The following is a 14,926-nucleotide window of genomic DNA, read 5'->3' on the forward strand; positions in this document are numbered from 1 at the left end:
CTTGGCATCACATCTGACTCAACAACTCACATTTTGGCTAAAGAAGAGACCGCACAGAGTTCTCAGAGACCAGCCCACAGTGCTGACTGGGCTGAGGGGCAGCTTTGGCAGGGCCTGGCCAAGCCTGCTGTCACCACGGGGATGAGGGTCGAGGTCTGTCCGCCCCGTCTCCAGGGCCCGGCCAGCAGTGCCAGGCAGCCAGGAGTAGGACGAGCCCTGCGGACAGTGGACAGACCCGCAAGAGGCTGGGAACGTCACTTCCGACCAAAACCTCGAGTCGTGTAACTGCTGTCGTTTGTCCTGACGAGTTGTCCCCCAGAGCACGGGGCAACTGGGGCTTCTCTAACAGGCCGTGACTCAAGGCCATTGCTCTTGCTTTGAATTCCCGGAACGAGAGAATCCAAAGCCCCCCACACCCTCCCGCTGTGAGGAGGAGGGACCCGGGGGACCCAGGGGGAGGGCCAGCCTCTGTGCACCTGCACCAAGACCATCTGCCTCTGCCACGTTGCAGTGACCACAGGGCATGCCCAGCACCCGACGAGGGCCAGCCCCCAGACCAAAGCCGCAGCTCATCTCATCAGTCCCCACACCTCCCGGCCTTCCTGCCTTCCTGTCATGCCTGACCACCCAGCTTGGGCTGCTGGCCGAGGCCAGACTGGGGGCCCGCAGGGGCTCAGGCCAGCAGCGGTGAGGAGCCCAACTTCGCCGGGCGGGGGTCCCTGTGATTCATCTTCACGGTCAGAGCCAAGGTCAACCAGGTGACAGCAAAAGTGCAGGGAGGTGGTGTGCAGCCCCGGAGACGAGGGTCGTCAGAAAATAGTTTAATTATGTACAGGTGGTCACCAGGCTGATTATGAGGGGAGACGTGAACGTTCACGAACGGATTCTGGAGGACAGCTGAGCAGCGCGATCTACCCAGTGGACACGCCACGGATAAAACAAATCACAGACTGTGACACATGTGGGAGGAGTGCAAATCGTCACCTTTCCTTCAGGACCAGAAGAGAAAAAGAACGAACTCGGAGGCTTTGGAATGCTTTCTCTTCCTGCGAAGGGAGTGGCGCTGGCTCTGGATCCGCTGAGCGTGGCGGGCGCGACGTGATGCCAGCTGCAGCCGCGCCAGCCCCTGCCGCCCCGGCCCCCGCGCAACCCTCCAGGGCAGCCAGCAGCTTCCAGCTCCACGAGCCGCACGTGCAGCCACGACCCGTGGGCTCAGAAGAGCGGCCGGGAGCCCTGGCTCTCGAACTCGGCCCAGGCGTCGTTGAGCTCCATGAAGATCATCCGGGCGTACTGCTCGTAGGGCTGCCCCCGGGCCTGCGGGCAGGCAGGACGGCGGTGGTGAGGGCCCGGCCCGCTCCCAGGACCCCGCCCCAGCCCCGGCGCGGAGCCCACAGCCCGTGCCCACCTTGTCCGGGTGGACCACCAGCACGGCGCGGCGGTAGTGCTTCTTCACCTGCGCGGGCGTCACCAGGTCAGCCATGCCCACGGGCGTCCAGCGGCGCTCGTCGTCCCACAGCGCCGTGTGCAGCGTGGACAGCAGGGCGCGGATGTTCCTCTCCTTGCCCTCCGTCCAGTCCAGGAGCTGAGGAGACGCCGTGCTGCTGAGCGCACGCCAGGCCCCGGCCTCTACCCACCGAGCAGCCGGCGGTCGCCCCACGGAGCAGGGATCTGACTGTGAGATGTGCGGCCCCGGCGTGGACCCCCGCCCCAGGTTCTGCACTGACCCCACCCAGGCATGGCCAATTCCATTCCCTAGGTCTGGCCGGACGGGACACAGACTAGACGGTGCGTGGAACCCAGGGATCCTTTCCTCAGTGGGACATTCACAGATGACCCGCCGTCACAGCCTTGCCCTGTCCATCCTGGGGTCCAGGCACACAGACGTCCTCGTCACCCCCGGGGTCTCTGTGGCCTACACCCCCCGGCCGGGGTCACACCTGGCTGGTCTCCAAAGGAGCAAGGAGCTTAACGAGTGTGAAGCCACACGTCCCAGCCACGTGGGGACAGTGGATCTTTCACCCCAAAACTTTCAGAAGAGCAAATAAGCGTAGATGGAAGCCACTGTCCCTGCAAGCATGTCGGACAGAGGTCCTCGTGTGTGAGAGTCGGGGCCGCGTCGGCTGTGTCCCTCTGCCCACGCTCCTGCCCAGGGTGCCCCCCACCCTGCCCCGGCCCAAGCGCCCTGCACCTTCAGCTTGAGCGGGTCTGAGTCCCGCGCCTGGTCCTGCCGCCTCATCTCGGCGATCGTCCTCGGCCCCTTCCTGTCGGCCCGGGAGGAGAAGCCCTGGTTGGACAACAGGTCTTCGAAATCGTTCTCCGACACCCTTGGCTTTGGACCTGGAGGAGAGCAGAGGCTTCAGGGGCCGCGCTAAGTGCCCGCCCAACCGCCTGCCTGCTGCCTCTGTGCTGCATGGCCAGCTCGAGCACCCTCGGGGACAGCAGGATGGCCGAGAAGATGGGAAACGTCCAAAAGAGCTGCCCGAGGCAGGAGCGCACGAGTGCGGGCGGGGTCACGGCAGGCATCGGGACCACCACCCCTGTGACAAGCGAGGCAGCCAGGCCTGGGCTGACCACCCAGCTGCCCGGCCAGCAGAGGCCGAGAAGGTTCCCAGACAGTGTGGCCTGGCCCACTGGGGGCAAGAGGGTCACCCACAGACATGCGTCTGAAATCATTAACTTCCATCCAAAGGGGCTCCCGCTGGGTCTCTTTAAACACCCTTTCCCGGGACTGGGCTCTGAACTGGACGAGGCAAAACGGGATTTCACCGTAACCGCTTCACGGCCAGCTCGAAAAACCACACAGGCGGCGAGAGAGGAAGGACTCACCGAAGCCGGGGGCACGGACCCCCCTCTCCTCCCGGCTGCCGATCACACTGAAGCTGGAGGTGTAGTTCGGCCGTGGCTGTACACTGGCTCTGGGGGTTGGCTTGGCCTGAGGGGGCCACGGGGTGCCCTGGGCTGGGGGCCGACTCATCTGCCAGGAGCCGCTGGCCTTGGGAGGGGGGACTGTTTTGGGACCGAAGCCCCCAGGAGCAGGTGCAGCGGGCGAGCCTGGGGAGACAGGTCACGTGGGGAGTGTCACTGACGGTACGCTGCCCCGGCGGGTACTCAGCCCGCGCAGGCAGAGGACACACCCTCGCGAAATGAATGTTTCAGGTCAGCCGCCAGGACGGGCGGCCTCTAGGCAGCCCCACAGCTGGCCCGTCTGCAGGGGCTGGGCCGGGCGGGCTCCCCTCCCCACTCGCTCAAATGCAGGGCTGAGTCCAGGAAGCTCAAAACCAGCACCCGGAGCCCACAGGGCCCCCGCCCAGCACCAGGCAGGCTGCTGCTCCGTGAACGCGGGCATGTGGCGTGTCACGTGTGCGTGGTTCTGGGCCACTTCACATGCGTACAGATTCACGCAAGCACTGGGTCAAGATGCCCCCGTTCTCCGTCCTGTGACCTTCACCTCAAGAACATTTTAGACGTGGAATCACAGGGCAGGCAGCCTTTGCGATGGGCTCTTCTCACTCAGGACCCACCCACCTGCCCGCTTATCGCCAGCAGCCTGGCAGGCGGACGCACCACACAAGGACCCCAGTGGGTTCCAGTCTGTGGCGATTACCCACAGGGCAGCCCTGAGCACTGCTGCGGAGACTCCCTGCTCAGCCCACGTGCGCCTCTGGGATAGACGGCGGTTGCGGGTTCAGTTTTGTGAGAACCGACGCCTGCCTCGAGTAGCCGTCCTGCACGCCCGCCAGCTCTGTGCCCGGCGCTGCACCCCATTGAGGCTCCCCGCGCCTCCAGGGCTGCCAGTGACACTAGACCTCTCCCCAGGCTGCCATTCTCTTCACCACTCACCCGTTTTCAAGTTGGATGTGTTTTGCTCTGTTTTTACTGTTCTTACGTATCCTAGATAGTTGTCAGATACGTGGTTCAAAGATATTTTTCCCACCCTGTAGCTTTTCATTCTGTTGAGAGTCTTTAGCAGGGCAAAAGATTTCTTTTTGATCAAGTCCAATTTATCCATTTTTTGCTGACGGATCATGGTCCAGGTGACACTAAAGGCTACGTCCCCACCATTTTCTCTTTTCTTCTAAAGGCTTTATAAATCTATGGCCAATTCTGAGTAATGGTCATCTACCTGCTGTTTAAGGTGTGAAGTTCAGGGTGAGGCCACTTTCTTGCTGCCCCAGCACCGTCATGAATGGTTTTGCACCTCTGGCAAAAGTCAGTTGGTCTTACTGGTGTGGGGCTACTTCCAGGTCGGTGATCTACGTGTCTGTCCTGCCCACAGCACGCAGGCACGGAGGAGGCCGGAGGCCTCGTGGGCTGAGTCTTAACCATCCCACTTCGCCTGACTCTCCAAATAAAGTCTACAATAAGCTCGTCTGTGTCTGCAGGAACCCTCACTGGCATTTCTGGTGAGGACTGTGCTGACCCCATTGACCACTGCAAGAGAACCTTCCCGATGTGGGTCGCCGGGCTGTGAGCTCGTCTGTTTACTGAGGTCTTCCCTGACTTCTTTCCCCATTTGGTTTTGTAGCTTCAGGAGTCCTGTACGTGCTTTGTAAGAGTAATATGTTATATATTTCTTTTTTTCTTCTTTTGCAGGGATTGTAAACGGTGCTGTTCTAAATTTTGGGTTCCTTGTGCGTGTTGCTAGTAAACAGAAATACCCTTGCTGTCTGTTTGTTGATCCTGTGTCCTGCGACCCTCCTGAACTCACTCTGGGACCTGAAATGCTTTCATAGACCCCCTGAGATTTCCCACACAGACAGCACATCATCCGCACATGACAACACTGCCTGTGTCCCTTCTGTCCCTTTCTTGCCTGCCTGCACCACCTGGGCCGACCCTGGGGAGTGTGTGGTCCTCTGAAATCCAGCGCAAGCCTGGCGGCAGGACTCTGCAGATGCTCCCTATCAAGTCCACGGGCTTCACATTACTGGTTTGTTGAGTGTTTATCACAAGTAGGTGTTGAACTCCGGGGAATGCCTCTTCTGCACCATCGATGTGATCACGTGACTTCCCTTCCTAGGCCAGTTAACGTTGTGTATACATATATATATGTATATATATAATTTTTTAAAAAATTATTTATTTATTTTGACTGCGTCGGGTCTTAGTTGCAGCACACGGAATCTTCTCTAGTTGTGGTGCTTGGGCTCCAGAGCATGTGGGCTCTCTAGTTGTGGCGTGTGGGCTTTCTAGTTGTGGCGCGTGGGCTCCAGAGCACATGCGGGCTCAGCAGTTGTGGTGAGCGGGCTTAGTTGCCCCGCTGCATGTGGGATCTTAGTTGCCCGACCAGGGATTGAACCCACGTCCCCTGCATTGGATGGCAGATTCTTAACCACTGGGCCACCAGGGAAGTCCCAACGTGTTGCATTCTGTTCATAGGTTTGGAGATGTTGAACCAGCCTTGCTTCCTGGAATAAACCCTACTTGGTTGTGGTGTGTGTGATTGTTTTTTTTTTAATGTGAACCATTTTTAAAGTCTCTATTGAATATGTTACAATATTGCTTCTTTGGACACGAGGGCTGTGGGATCTTAGCTCCCCGATCAGGGATCGAACCCTCACCCCCTGCATTGGAAGGCAAAGTCTTAACCACTGGACTACCAGGGGAGTCCCCTGTGTGATTCTTTTTATACACTGATGAGCTCTCTGTGCTGATGACTGGCTTTGATTTTTGTGTCTGTGTTCATGAGGGATGCTGCCCTGTGGTCTGTAGTTTCCTTTTGTATCGTCTCCATCTGGTTTTGGTATCAGAGTAATACCAGATTCATAAAATCAACTGGAAAATATTCCCTCCTCTTCCTATTTCTTGGAAAAGACTGTGTGGAATTGGTATGAATTCTTTAAACATTTGGTAAAATTCTCCAGTGAACCCAGATGGGACCGGAGATTTCCTTTATGGGAGGTTTCTAACTATGAATTCATTTTCTTTATGATTACAGACCCACTCAAACGCTCTACCTCACACGGGGCACATCTGAAGAACTTGACCACCTCACCTCAGTCCCAGGACTGGTGCCGAAGCCTTAAGTCCATTTCCCTTCAGAGCCTTTGGGGTCTGTGGACATCTTGGGTTAACCTCTCTTTTTTAATCCATCTTAGCAGAGATTTGTCAACTTTACTGATCTTCTCAGAGAACTAACTTTTTGGTCAACCCATTTTCTCTAGTTTTCATTTTCTATTTCATTGATTTGGGCTCTTTATCATTTCCTTCCATTTGCTTTGAGCTTATTTTGCTTTTCTTTTCAAACGTCTTCAGGTGATAACTCACAATACTGACGAGACGTTTCCTCTTTTCCAAACTACACGCTTAATGCTATGTGTTTCCCTCTTGGCACTGCTTTAGCTGCATAACCCAAGTTTAGATATGTCGTGTTTTCATTTTCATTCTCTTTGACACGCTGTTTTACTTTCCTTGAGACTTCCTAAATAACCCGTGTTGTTTAAAACTGTGTCATTCAGGACTTCCCTGGTGGCGCAGTAGTTAAGAATCTGCCTGCCAATGCAGGGGACACGGGTTCAAGCCCTGGTCCAGGAAGATCCCACATGCCACGGAGCAACTAAGCCCATGTGCCACAACTACTGAGCCTGTGCTCTAGAGCCTGCGAGCCACAACTACTGAGCCTGCGTGCCACAACTACTGAAGCCTGTGTGCCTAGAGCCTGTGCTCCACAACAAGAGAAGCCACCACAATAAGAAGCCCGCTCGCCGCAACCAGAGAAAAGCCCGTGTGCAGCCATGAAGACCTAATGCAGCCAAAAATAAATTTTTTTAAAAATTAAAATAAAAAAAAGTGTGTCAATTTCCAAGAGTTTGAAGATTTTTCAGTTATCTCGCTGTTACCAATTTCTAGTTTGATTCCATTTGATCATGGAATGATACGGTCTGTATGATTTCAGTTCTTTTAAGTTTGTTGACGACAGTTTATGGCCCAATACATGGCCTTTCTTGGTGGTTGCTTGGGTGCAGGAGGATGTGTGTCCTGCTGCTGTCGGGCACAGTGTCCTGTGAATGTCCCACAGCTTTGCTGACTTTCTGTCTGGTGGCTCTATCTTTGCTGACAGAGGGATGCTGAGGTCTCCAACTAGAATGTGAGTTTGTTTCTCCTTTCGGCTCCATCAGCTTCATGCAGGACTCTGTTTTCTGAGGGGGTGTGACAGAGGTCTGGGGTCACAGTGCAGAGCTGAGGGCTGGGCTCCATCCTGAGAACAGGCGTCCCGGATCCCGAGAAGTCCTTTTCACCACAGGCAGCCCCCGAGAGGCTCCGAGTGACCCCACACTGTGCTCAGACAGCCCAAGATAGAGGCAGAAAGCCCAGGACAAACCCAAACTTCCAGGAATGCTCTCAGGGAGATACTGAAACCTGAAGTGCCAGGAAGCATCTGGGGAGATGTTATTTTCACATAAAATTCCACATGCCTCCCGACTGCCAAGGGACGAGAGGCACTCCTGGCCTCCAAACAATTAACGTCCCTAAAAGTTTTCTCAGAAAAGTTACTGGCAGTGAATTCTGCTCCCTGGGGAGCGGGGCAGGCACTCTCCACGCTCCTGTGCTGAGACCGCTCCCAGATGGCCCCCCAAACACCGCTATGCCCGCGGAGGGCCAGACCCCAGCACCAGTTTTGGCAATTCCTGGTGTTATCTTGGTAACAAGCTCCTGGGATGAAGCAGATTGGGCCTTTCCTGGTGTCGCTGTGCCCTGGGCCTTGGTGGACAGGGTGAGGCCCCACCTCGGGTAGGCAGACACAACACCCCCGAGAGAGGCCTGGTGCTTTCCACGTGCCCGACATGGCCCTCAGGTTACCTTGGAGGCCGGAACTGAGGTCGCCGAGGTCCGCAAATGGGTCCTGGCTCTGAGACTTGGTCTGGCTGGCTGGGGGGCCAGGAGGGGCCGGCTGGCCTCCAGGAGAGACGAAGGGGCCTGGAGGAGGGCAGGGGCGTTAGATCCAGCACACTGGAGTAGATGCGGCCTCTGCCCTCCCATCTCACGCTCCTCAAGGCCTTGCTCAGCGTTGTCACTGCACCTGGGACGTGGCCACACTCGCAGCCCGAGCCGCCCACATGGCTCCGTGTGGGAGATCACCTGACAGCTCGTGTAAACTGTCCTGGGTTTGTCCTGCCACCTCCCGGAATCCACCTAAAGTGTGAGTGCACTTTACGACATCCGTTCATTCTAAGTACAAGGTACTGAAACGTCTAAGTAAATCACTGTCCTGCTCCTAATTCCTGTGTCATTCAAGAGTCAACTGTAAGGTCATTACAAACGATGGCAACTCATATATAAAGAGCTCTTACGAGTTAATACAAAAAAGGTGAATTTCCCGTGCAAAAAAATGATTAGAAAATGTGAAACAGTTCTCAAAAGAAATATAACCAAAAACATACAAAATAATAAACAACCTCACGCATAATGAAGAAAAGCAAATTGAAAGAACTGACAGCCTATCACACTGGCAGAGTAGTATGTTTACAGTTACAGCCCATAAATTAACAAACTTAAGAGAGAAGCATGTCACAGGCGTCACAACCACCACTGCCTTTGAAAGCAAACCACTACCGGAAACTTCCCCACGGGACAGAATCCCGACATACGGAAAGAAGGACAGACATGACGAAAGTGAGACGCCAGAAGCACTCTTGTCCCCACAGACAGGGGACAGACCAGGATAGCCTGCAGCCTCTCACGGACCCGGCAGGGCACAAGGACGCGCTAAGGAACATTCTGGGTGAAACCTTCAGAACAAGCCGAATGAGTGCCCACAGGAGCCGCATGAAGGGACGCGGGACGGTGGCAGGAGGCCCGGCCAGAGTGCCCCTGGGGCGCTGCTCCTGCCGCCTCCTCTTCTGGGGGCCGGGGTCACAGTTACGCCACGTGCCATACCTTCTGCAGCTGGTGCAGGGGCCGGGGCCTCAGCCCAGGCGTCCCATCCTCCCAGCAGGTCCGGGTGGCTGGTAGAGGCTGTCATCTTGCTGGGCTCCGCTGGCAGGTCACCTGGGAAGACAGCAGCGCTATCAGGTGTGTCCCCGGTGGGGGCGGGCACATGGCCTTCACATGGCCTCCTGGGGGCCCTAGGGGACAGGCTGGCTGCAAGCCCCATCTGCGGCAGCCTCGGGGGCGCCCTCCGTACCGCCCTCCACGTGTGGGCAGGAGGCACACCTGACGGCCGCCTGTGCGGGAGGCGGGGGGCCGAGGTGCTGGGCAGCAGCCCCTGCGTCGCTCCTGGCCTAGCGAGGCCCCAGGCAGGGCTGTGCTCACGCACCTCTGGGGCCTCCAACTGGCCTCCCTCCGTACGGGCGGAGGACACATCACACGGTCACTGCACTGACCAAGTGGATGCAGGGGGTCAGCAAGAGGAGAAGCCCACAGGGCGATGCTGAGACTAGCGTCCGCGGTCCCTCATCTGAAAGGGTCTTCAGAGAAGCCTCCTCCCGCCATGGCTGGCCACACGCCGGTGCCCCAGAGCCTGCCTTTCCACCTCCCCTGAAACCCAGCAGGGCATACAGAGTGGACACTGGCTGCGTCCCCTTTCTGGGGGAGGGAGGATCGCACTGCCCATCTCCCCCGGCCCTGTGGCCCCGTCCCCGGTGTGGAGACTGCACTTACCCAGATGCAGGAAGTCGGTGCCGCGGGCCAGGGGTGGAGCGCTGTGGGTGGCAGGGAAGGATGCAGGCAGGGCGGCTGGAGAGTCCGAATTAAGAAATTCGCCAAAGAGGTCGGGCTGGGAGTGGGGCTGGGCGTCCGGGTCAGATGGCAGGAGAGGGTCAAACGGGTCCGCTGTGGCAGGACACCAGGAAGCAGGCGGACGTGAGCGCGGGCACCACAGCGCACGCCCTCAGCCCAGAGGATCGGCTCCGGGACGGCCCTCCCACGACCCCATGGCCCCGAGAGGGAGGGGCAAGGCGCTGACCCCCGCCTGTCTCAGGAGGTCCTCTGGGGGCTCGTGGTCTCCCTGAGCGGCAGACTGCCGTGACCTCTGGGCCCACTCCTGCCGGCAGCACCTACCGGCCGGGACCGTGGTCCGTGCGCTCGGGGCAGAGGCCGGGCTGGTGAAGAGCAGGGCCGCGTCCCCACCGAGCAGACCGCCTGCGGCACCCTCTGGAGCAGCCGCCGGGGCCCCCAGGAGGCGGCTGAGCAGGTCCGCGTTGCTGGGGGGGCCCCCGTGGGCCTGCGTGGGGGGCGCCGGCCCTGCCTCGGAGTGCAGCCCCAGGAGGTCCACACCGTCCTCCTGCGGCAGGTCCGGGCCCGGCGTGTCCTCGTCGGCCACGTGCCCGCTCTCAGCCGAGAGCGTCGGGGCTTCCTCGTCAGACGGCTCGCTCACACGTCCGTCCTCGGCCGCGGCAGACGGACCCTCCTCGGCAAGGTGACCCTCTGGGCCTGTCGCGCAGTCCCCGTCCTCTGAAAAGAAGACAAGGGTGAGGCGGCTGCGGCTCAGTGCGAGGGGTCGGCACGGGGAGGCCCGGGGGCAGCGCCAGGCCCGCCTACCCACCCCGCCAGTCCAGCGTGTGCAGAAAGCGCTCGACGTCCCCGCTGCTGTGCGGCGAGTCCACCTCCGGGGGCTCGGCGTCCGCAGGCCCGGCCCCGGCGTCATACTGCGCGGAGGTGCCCGGCTGCCTGGGGAGCTCTGGTTTTCCTGCCGGAGGGGGATGTCAGGCCACCCGGCCCAGGGCAGCAGCTGGTGTGGGGCTCCGGGGCCCAGGCCCAGAGCCAGGAAGCGCTCACCACCACCAGAAACCCACACGACAACCAACCACCAGTGAATGGATCCCAGCGTCACCCAGACGCTGCCCCGGGACACGTGGGCACACGCGTACGCCGGAAAGCATACATGCACTCACACACGTGCACACACGCTATTCAGGGACACTTAGCTGTCCTCACATAAGAAAACAGAAAAAAATGCAAACCAAGAACATGAAGAAAACTGTTATGTGGCAAAGGAAGTCCCAAGTCCCACCCACCAGCGTGCTTCGGATGCTTTCAGTAACTGCTATGAAATAAGCCGACACAGCCCTGCTGAATCGGGGCGGTGGGGGGAGGAGGGGGTTGGCCAGGAACAAACTCTGCCGTGAGGCGGCCCCGCCAGCTGGTCCCAATCGAAGCCTCGACTTCTTCCAGGTCATGTTCAAAGTTGACACATGTCCAGAAAATGCACCCCCTCGAAACAGCGAGTGACTCAAACCTGACCCTCCCGGGGGTCCCAGCCCCGCCCCATGACGACCCTGGCAGGGCCACATGGCTGGGATCCAAAAGCAGACACTGGGCCACCTGCAGGCACGCCCAGAAAACAAGGGCCTCACCAAATTTAGACAGAACGCCCTGCTGCTCCTCCCGGCTGGAAAACAGGATCTTGGGGTTCAGCCCCCGCATGCTCGCACTCTCCCAGGGCGGGGCCTCGTGGCCGGGCCTATCTCTGGGCTCCACCTCCACCTCCAGGTTCACTTGAAATAAATCGGGATACTTCTCCTGAATGTCACAAGCGTCCAGGTCATACCTGCATTTGGGAGGCGAGGCACAGGTTAGGCACGACCATGGGCACTTCGGGTATCACCCCGATGTTCACCGGGAAACGAGTGCGGGGCAGGGCCGCGTGCTCCACAGGCACCCCGGCCCCTGCACTTCACGCTCGGAACGTTCAAGCCGCCACTGAGCAAAGGGTCAGAGGGACCTGCAGGGGTCTGTGCGCAGTGGGGCCCGTCCACACCCGCAGAGCAGGACCCCCGCTCCTCTGTCAGGGGAGCGCTCAGCCCTCACTCCTCAGGTTCTGGAGTTCAAATCAGGTCCTCAGAGCTTAAATGCACGTTCCCATAAAAACAACGCCAGCCATGCTGGCAAAATCCCCCAACTATTAACAGATGCCCATAAACCAACGCCTCTGGAATCTGGCTGCAGGGGTGGAGACGCACCAACCCGTTCCCACTGGGTGGGACGGGGAGGGAGGCCACCTGGGCGGCGGCCGGGGGCGCCCGGGCACGGGTGGGACACTGGTAACAGGGCAGCCTGCCAGTGGTGACTGTGGCTGCCATGTCACTGAACTGCCCTCGTTCTGTGGCTCCACCGGCCCTGCCTCGGGGTGCAGCCTCCGGTGACAGTATCGATAAACCCTAGTTCCTCAGCTAGACAACAGGCTCCCAGCTGTTCTTATTTTATGCTAACGTCTGTTTGCATTACTTACTGCTTTGTGCCTATAAGAAGAGTAAAGCAACAAAAAGAGAAACACAAAAAAGAACGCTGGGGCCCTGAAGGTCTGAGGAGCCGAGGGAGGGGCCCTGCCATCCTCTGCAATGTCCAAGAAGGGCCTCCAGGCAGAGGAGGGGCCGCAGGAGTGGTCAGGGGTGGTGGTGAGCCCACAGCAAATTTTACTTCTTACTTGCCTGGATTCAACAAAATGGGACGAGCGAGCACGCGTGACCCCAAATCCTTCCCACTCCTCACGGACACGGCCGCCTCTGCGCAAGGAGGGGAATGAGGGGTCTCTGCAGGGGCGAGGCCGGGCCCACGTGGGCGCAGGGACAGTGGCCGCACTGCCGTGTGGCCCTCTCAGGCTCCCGGCCCAGAGGCCGCCACGGGCTTCCTTCCTGAGCAGGCCAGGTGCCCACAAGAAGAAGACGACACAGGCGACGGCTCAGCCGGGCAGGGACAGCTGGCGCGGGGGCCGCAGGTGGAAAGCCCGGACAGCGCTGTCGCCAAAGGGGATCCGGTGGCCAGCGAGGGCCCGGGGAGGGGCCCATCCACGAGGAGCGGAGGCCAAGAAGCAAAGCAGGGAGAAGGCGCGCGGCCTCTACAAGCTCAGCTCCAAGGCAGCAGGGCCTCAGGGGCCACTCCGGGCACCATGCTGGTGGCCACCCACCCCCGCCTCCCTGCCCGGCCCAGCCCCAGAGACAGCCCCCCAGGCTGGGGTCTGCCCACCCGCCCAGCAGGCCAGTGAGGAAACAATGAGGTCTGTGAGCAGAGGCGCAGCCCCGCTGCCCCCAAGGGCCCGGGTTCTCAGAGGGCAGAGGGCCAGGCCCCGCTGGACAGGCCCTGAGGGGGAGCCTGCCACGCTCGGCCGGGAAACAAAGACATCGGCTTTCGTCCTGTCACCCTGCCCACTCACACCCGCTCGGCACCCCCTCCGCACTCACAGGAGGCACCCGAGGAGTTCCACAATTCTTCTGCCAAGTGTCCTCTTTCAACCACACGCGGGGCACCCCTTGCCTTTCTCCTATTAAACCGACGAGTCCACTTCTGGAGGCACGACACGCACAGCGAAGCACAAGCCTACGGACGCGCCTCAGGAAAGGTCACCCTCGTGTCAGCAGTCCGCTCAGAATAAAACACTGTCTCTTTCCAGACCCCAAGAAGGGCCACGCCCCCAGAGGCGGCCACTCCTCGGGCCTCCGGGTGGGGCCCCACGGGAGGCCCGAGAGGACGTAACAGGGTCACGGACATGACATCACAGCTCACTCTCCATCCGACTGCCGACGCCACGGGGGCCTCTTCTCCGTCTGGAGCCATCAAGCCTAAGGCCCTGGGTACGTGGCTAATGACGCCACGTGCACGTGGGAAGCGCTGAGGCAGGAGATCTTCAAAGTTCTCATCACAGGAAAACATCTAACTCCGCGTGGCTCCCACGGGGGCTCCCCCCCGTTTCCCTGCCCTCGCGGCTCTAACCTGCTTCCCTGGTGACGAGGGACGCGCAGAATGGCTCAGGTGCTTGCTGGCCGTGTGGATCAGCCAGTCAAGTCTCCTGCCTGCTTTTAAGGGGTGTCTTTCTCTTTTCGTTCTGTGCTTCTCTATGTGTCCACATCTGACACACACGCTGCAAACATCTCGTCTGCCTGAAAACGTCTTTGATTGGCTTTCGCTTCTGAAGGATGACTTCACAGGAGACAGAATTTCAAGTTGGCAACGTTCTCCTCAGGCACTTCCTGAAGACGCCCCCGACTCCGGCTCCCACCCCTGGGTTAAAAGGCAGCTGCCGGTCCCCTTACTTGGAAGGCCCCTCCCCTGGGGGCTCTGAAATGGTCGTCTTTGGTTTCCAGCAACTTGCAACATGCTGAGGAGGGGTTTCCTTCCTTCTTTTATATAAACTCCTGTTTGCCGTTTTCAGAGTTTTTGATTCTATGGTTTGATGTTTTTCATCAGTGTAAGGAAATTTTTGGCCAGTGATTTTTCCAACATTGTTTCTGTTGTGTCCTCTTCTCCTTGGACTCCAAACAAAGGCACGCCTGACCGTTTCCCAGCCCCCAACATCCCTGCGACCCCCTCTGCATCCATCTCTCTCTCACCATTGTTCCTGTGTCTACTCTGCTACCGGGCACACGGCTCAATTCTCAGTTCTAGCTGTGACGTTTCTCAGTCCGAGGGTCACACCTGCCTCCTTTTTACACGTTCCAGCTCTGCGGTGAATTCCCCCTTGTACTTCCCTGAACACACGAGACAGTCGTTAATGCCGTCTCCCAGCTCCAGCATCAGATTCACCTACGGGCCTCTCGCCCAGCTCTTCCGCTTGGTCTTCAGTCATCTGGTCTCTGAAGAGAAATGTCTGAGGACACAAGGACACCTGAAGCTCTGGGACTACCTTCCTCCAAAGGAGAAAAAACCCGAAACCTTAAAGTGTGGCATTCCTCGCCTTTGCCACGTTGGCACGTAAAAAAAAAAGCATGAGGTGCCAATGTGGAAACCACACTAAAAGACAAGAACACGGAGACTCTTAAAGGAGCAACAACGGGCAGAAACACAGACGTGCCCACAGCCCACAACGCTGACGCTGTGAGGGCGGCTGGGCGGCTCTCCCTGAGCCCTTACCACGGGCAGCCCTGGCGCGGCACTGCCCTGTGTGAGCCCTCCCGGGACCCGGGGCGTCAGAGCTCACGGCCCTCCCGGGACCCCGGGCGTCAGAGCTCACGGCTCTCCCGGGACCCCGGGGGTCAGAGCTCACGGCCCGCCC

The 14,926-nt window shown here is 59.0% G+C and overlaps 1 protein-coding gene across 4 annotated transcripts in view; it reads right to left on the reverse strand.

Annotated features, from left to right (window-relative positions):
* Window positions 1–806: 806 nt before the first annotated feature.
* GAK (cyclin G associated kinase) overlaps window positions 807–14,926 on the reverse strand; it is a 52,361-nt gene continuing 38,241 nt past the window's right edge. For 2 of the 4 annotated variants that reach the window (XM_061191812.1, XM_061191809.1), the window contains 10 exons: window positions 11,295–11,488; window positions 10,484–10,627; window positions 10,000–10,392; window positions 9,601–9,771; window positions 8,878–8,988; window positions 7,801–7,917; window positions 2,827–3,051; window positions 2,189–2,337; window positions 1,406–1,582; window positions 807–1,314 (listed from right to left, as the gene is read on the reverse strand). In XM_061191812.1, the coding sequence (XP_061047795.1) occupies window positions 1,213–1,314; window positions 1,406–1,582; window positions 2,189–2,337; window positions 2,827–3,051; window positions 7,801–7,917; window positions 8,878–8,988; window positions 9,601–9,771; window positions 10,000–10,392; window positions 10,484–10,627; window positions 11,295–11,488 (1,783 nt within the window). In that variant the 3' untranslated portion in view covers window positions 807–1,212. The remainder of the gene's footprint in view (window positions 1,315–1,405; window positions 1,583–2,188; window positions 2,338–2,826; window positions 3,052–7,800; window positions 7,918–8,877; window positions 8,989–9,600; window positions 9,772–9,999; window positions 10,393–10,483; window positions 10,628–11,294; window positions 11,489–14,926) is intronic. The other 2 variants (XM_061191811.1, XM_061191810.1) reach the window with 2 other exon arrangements.

This window comes from Eubalaena glacialis, chromosome 5 (assembly GCF_028564815.1).
Source record: "Eubalaena glacialis isolate mEubGla1 chromosome 5, mEubGla1.1.hap2.+ XY, whole genome shotgun sequence".
NCBI classification, from domain to species: Eukaryota; Metazoa; Chordata; class Mammalia; order Artiodactyla; family Balaenidae; genus Eubalaena; species Eubalaena glacialis.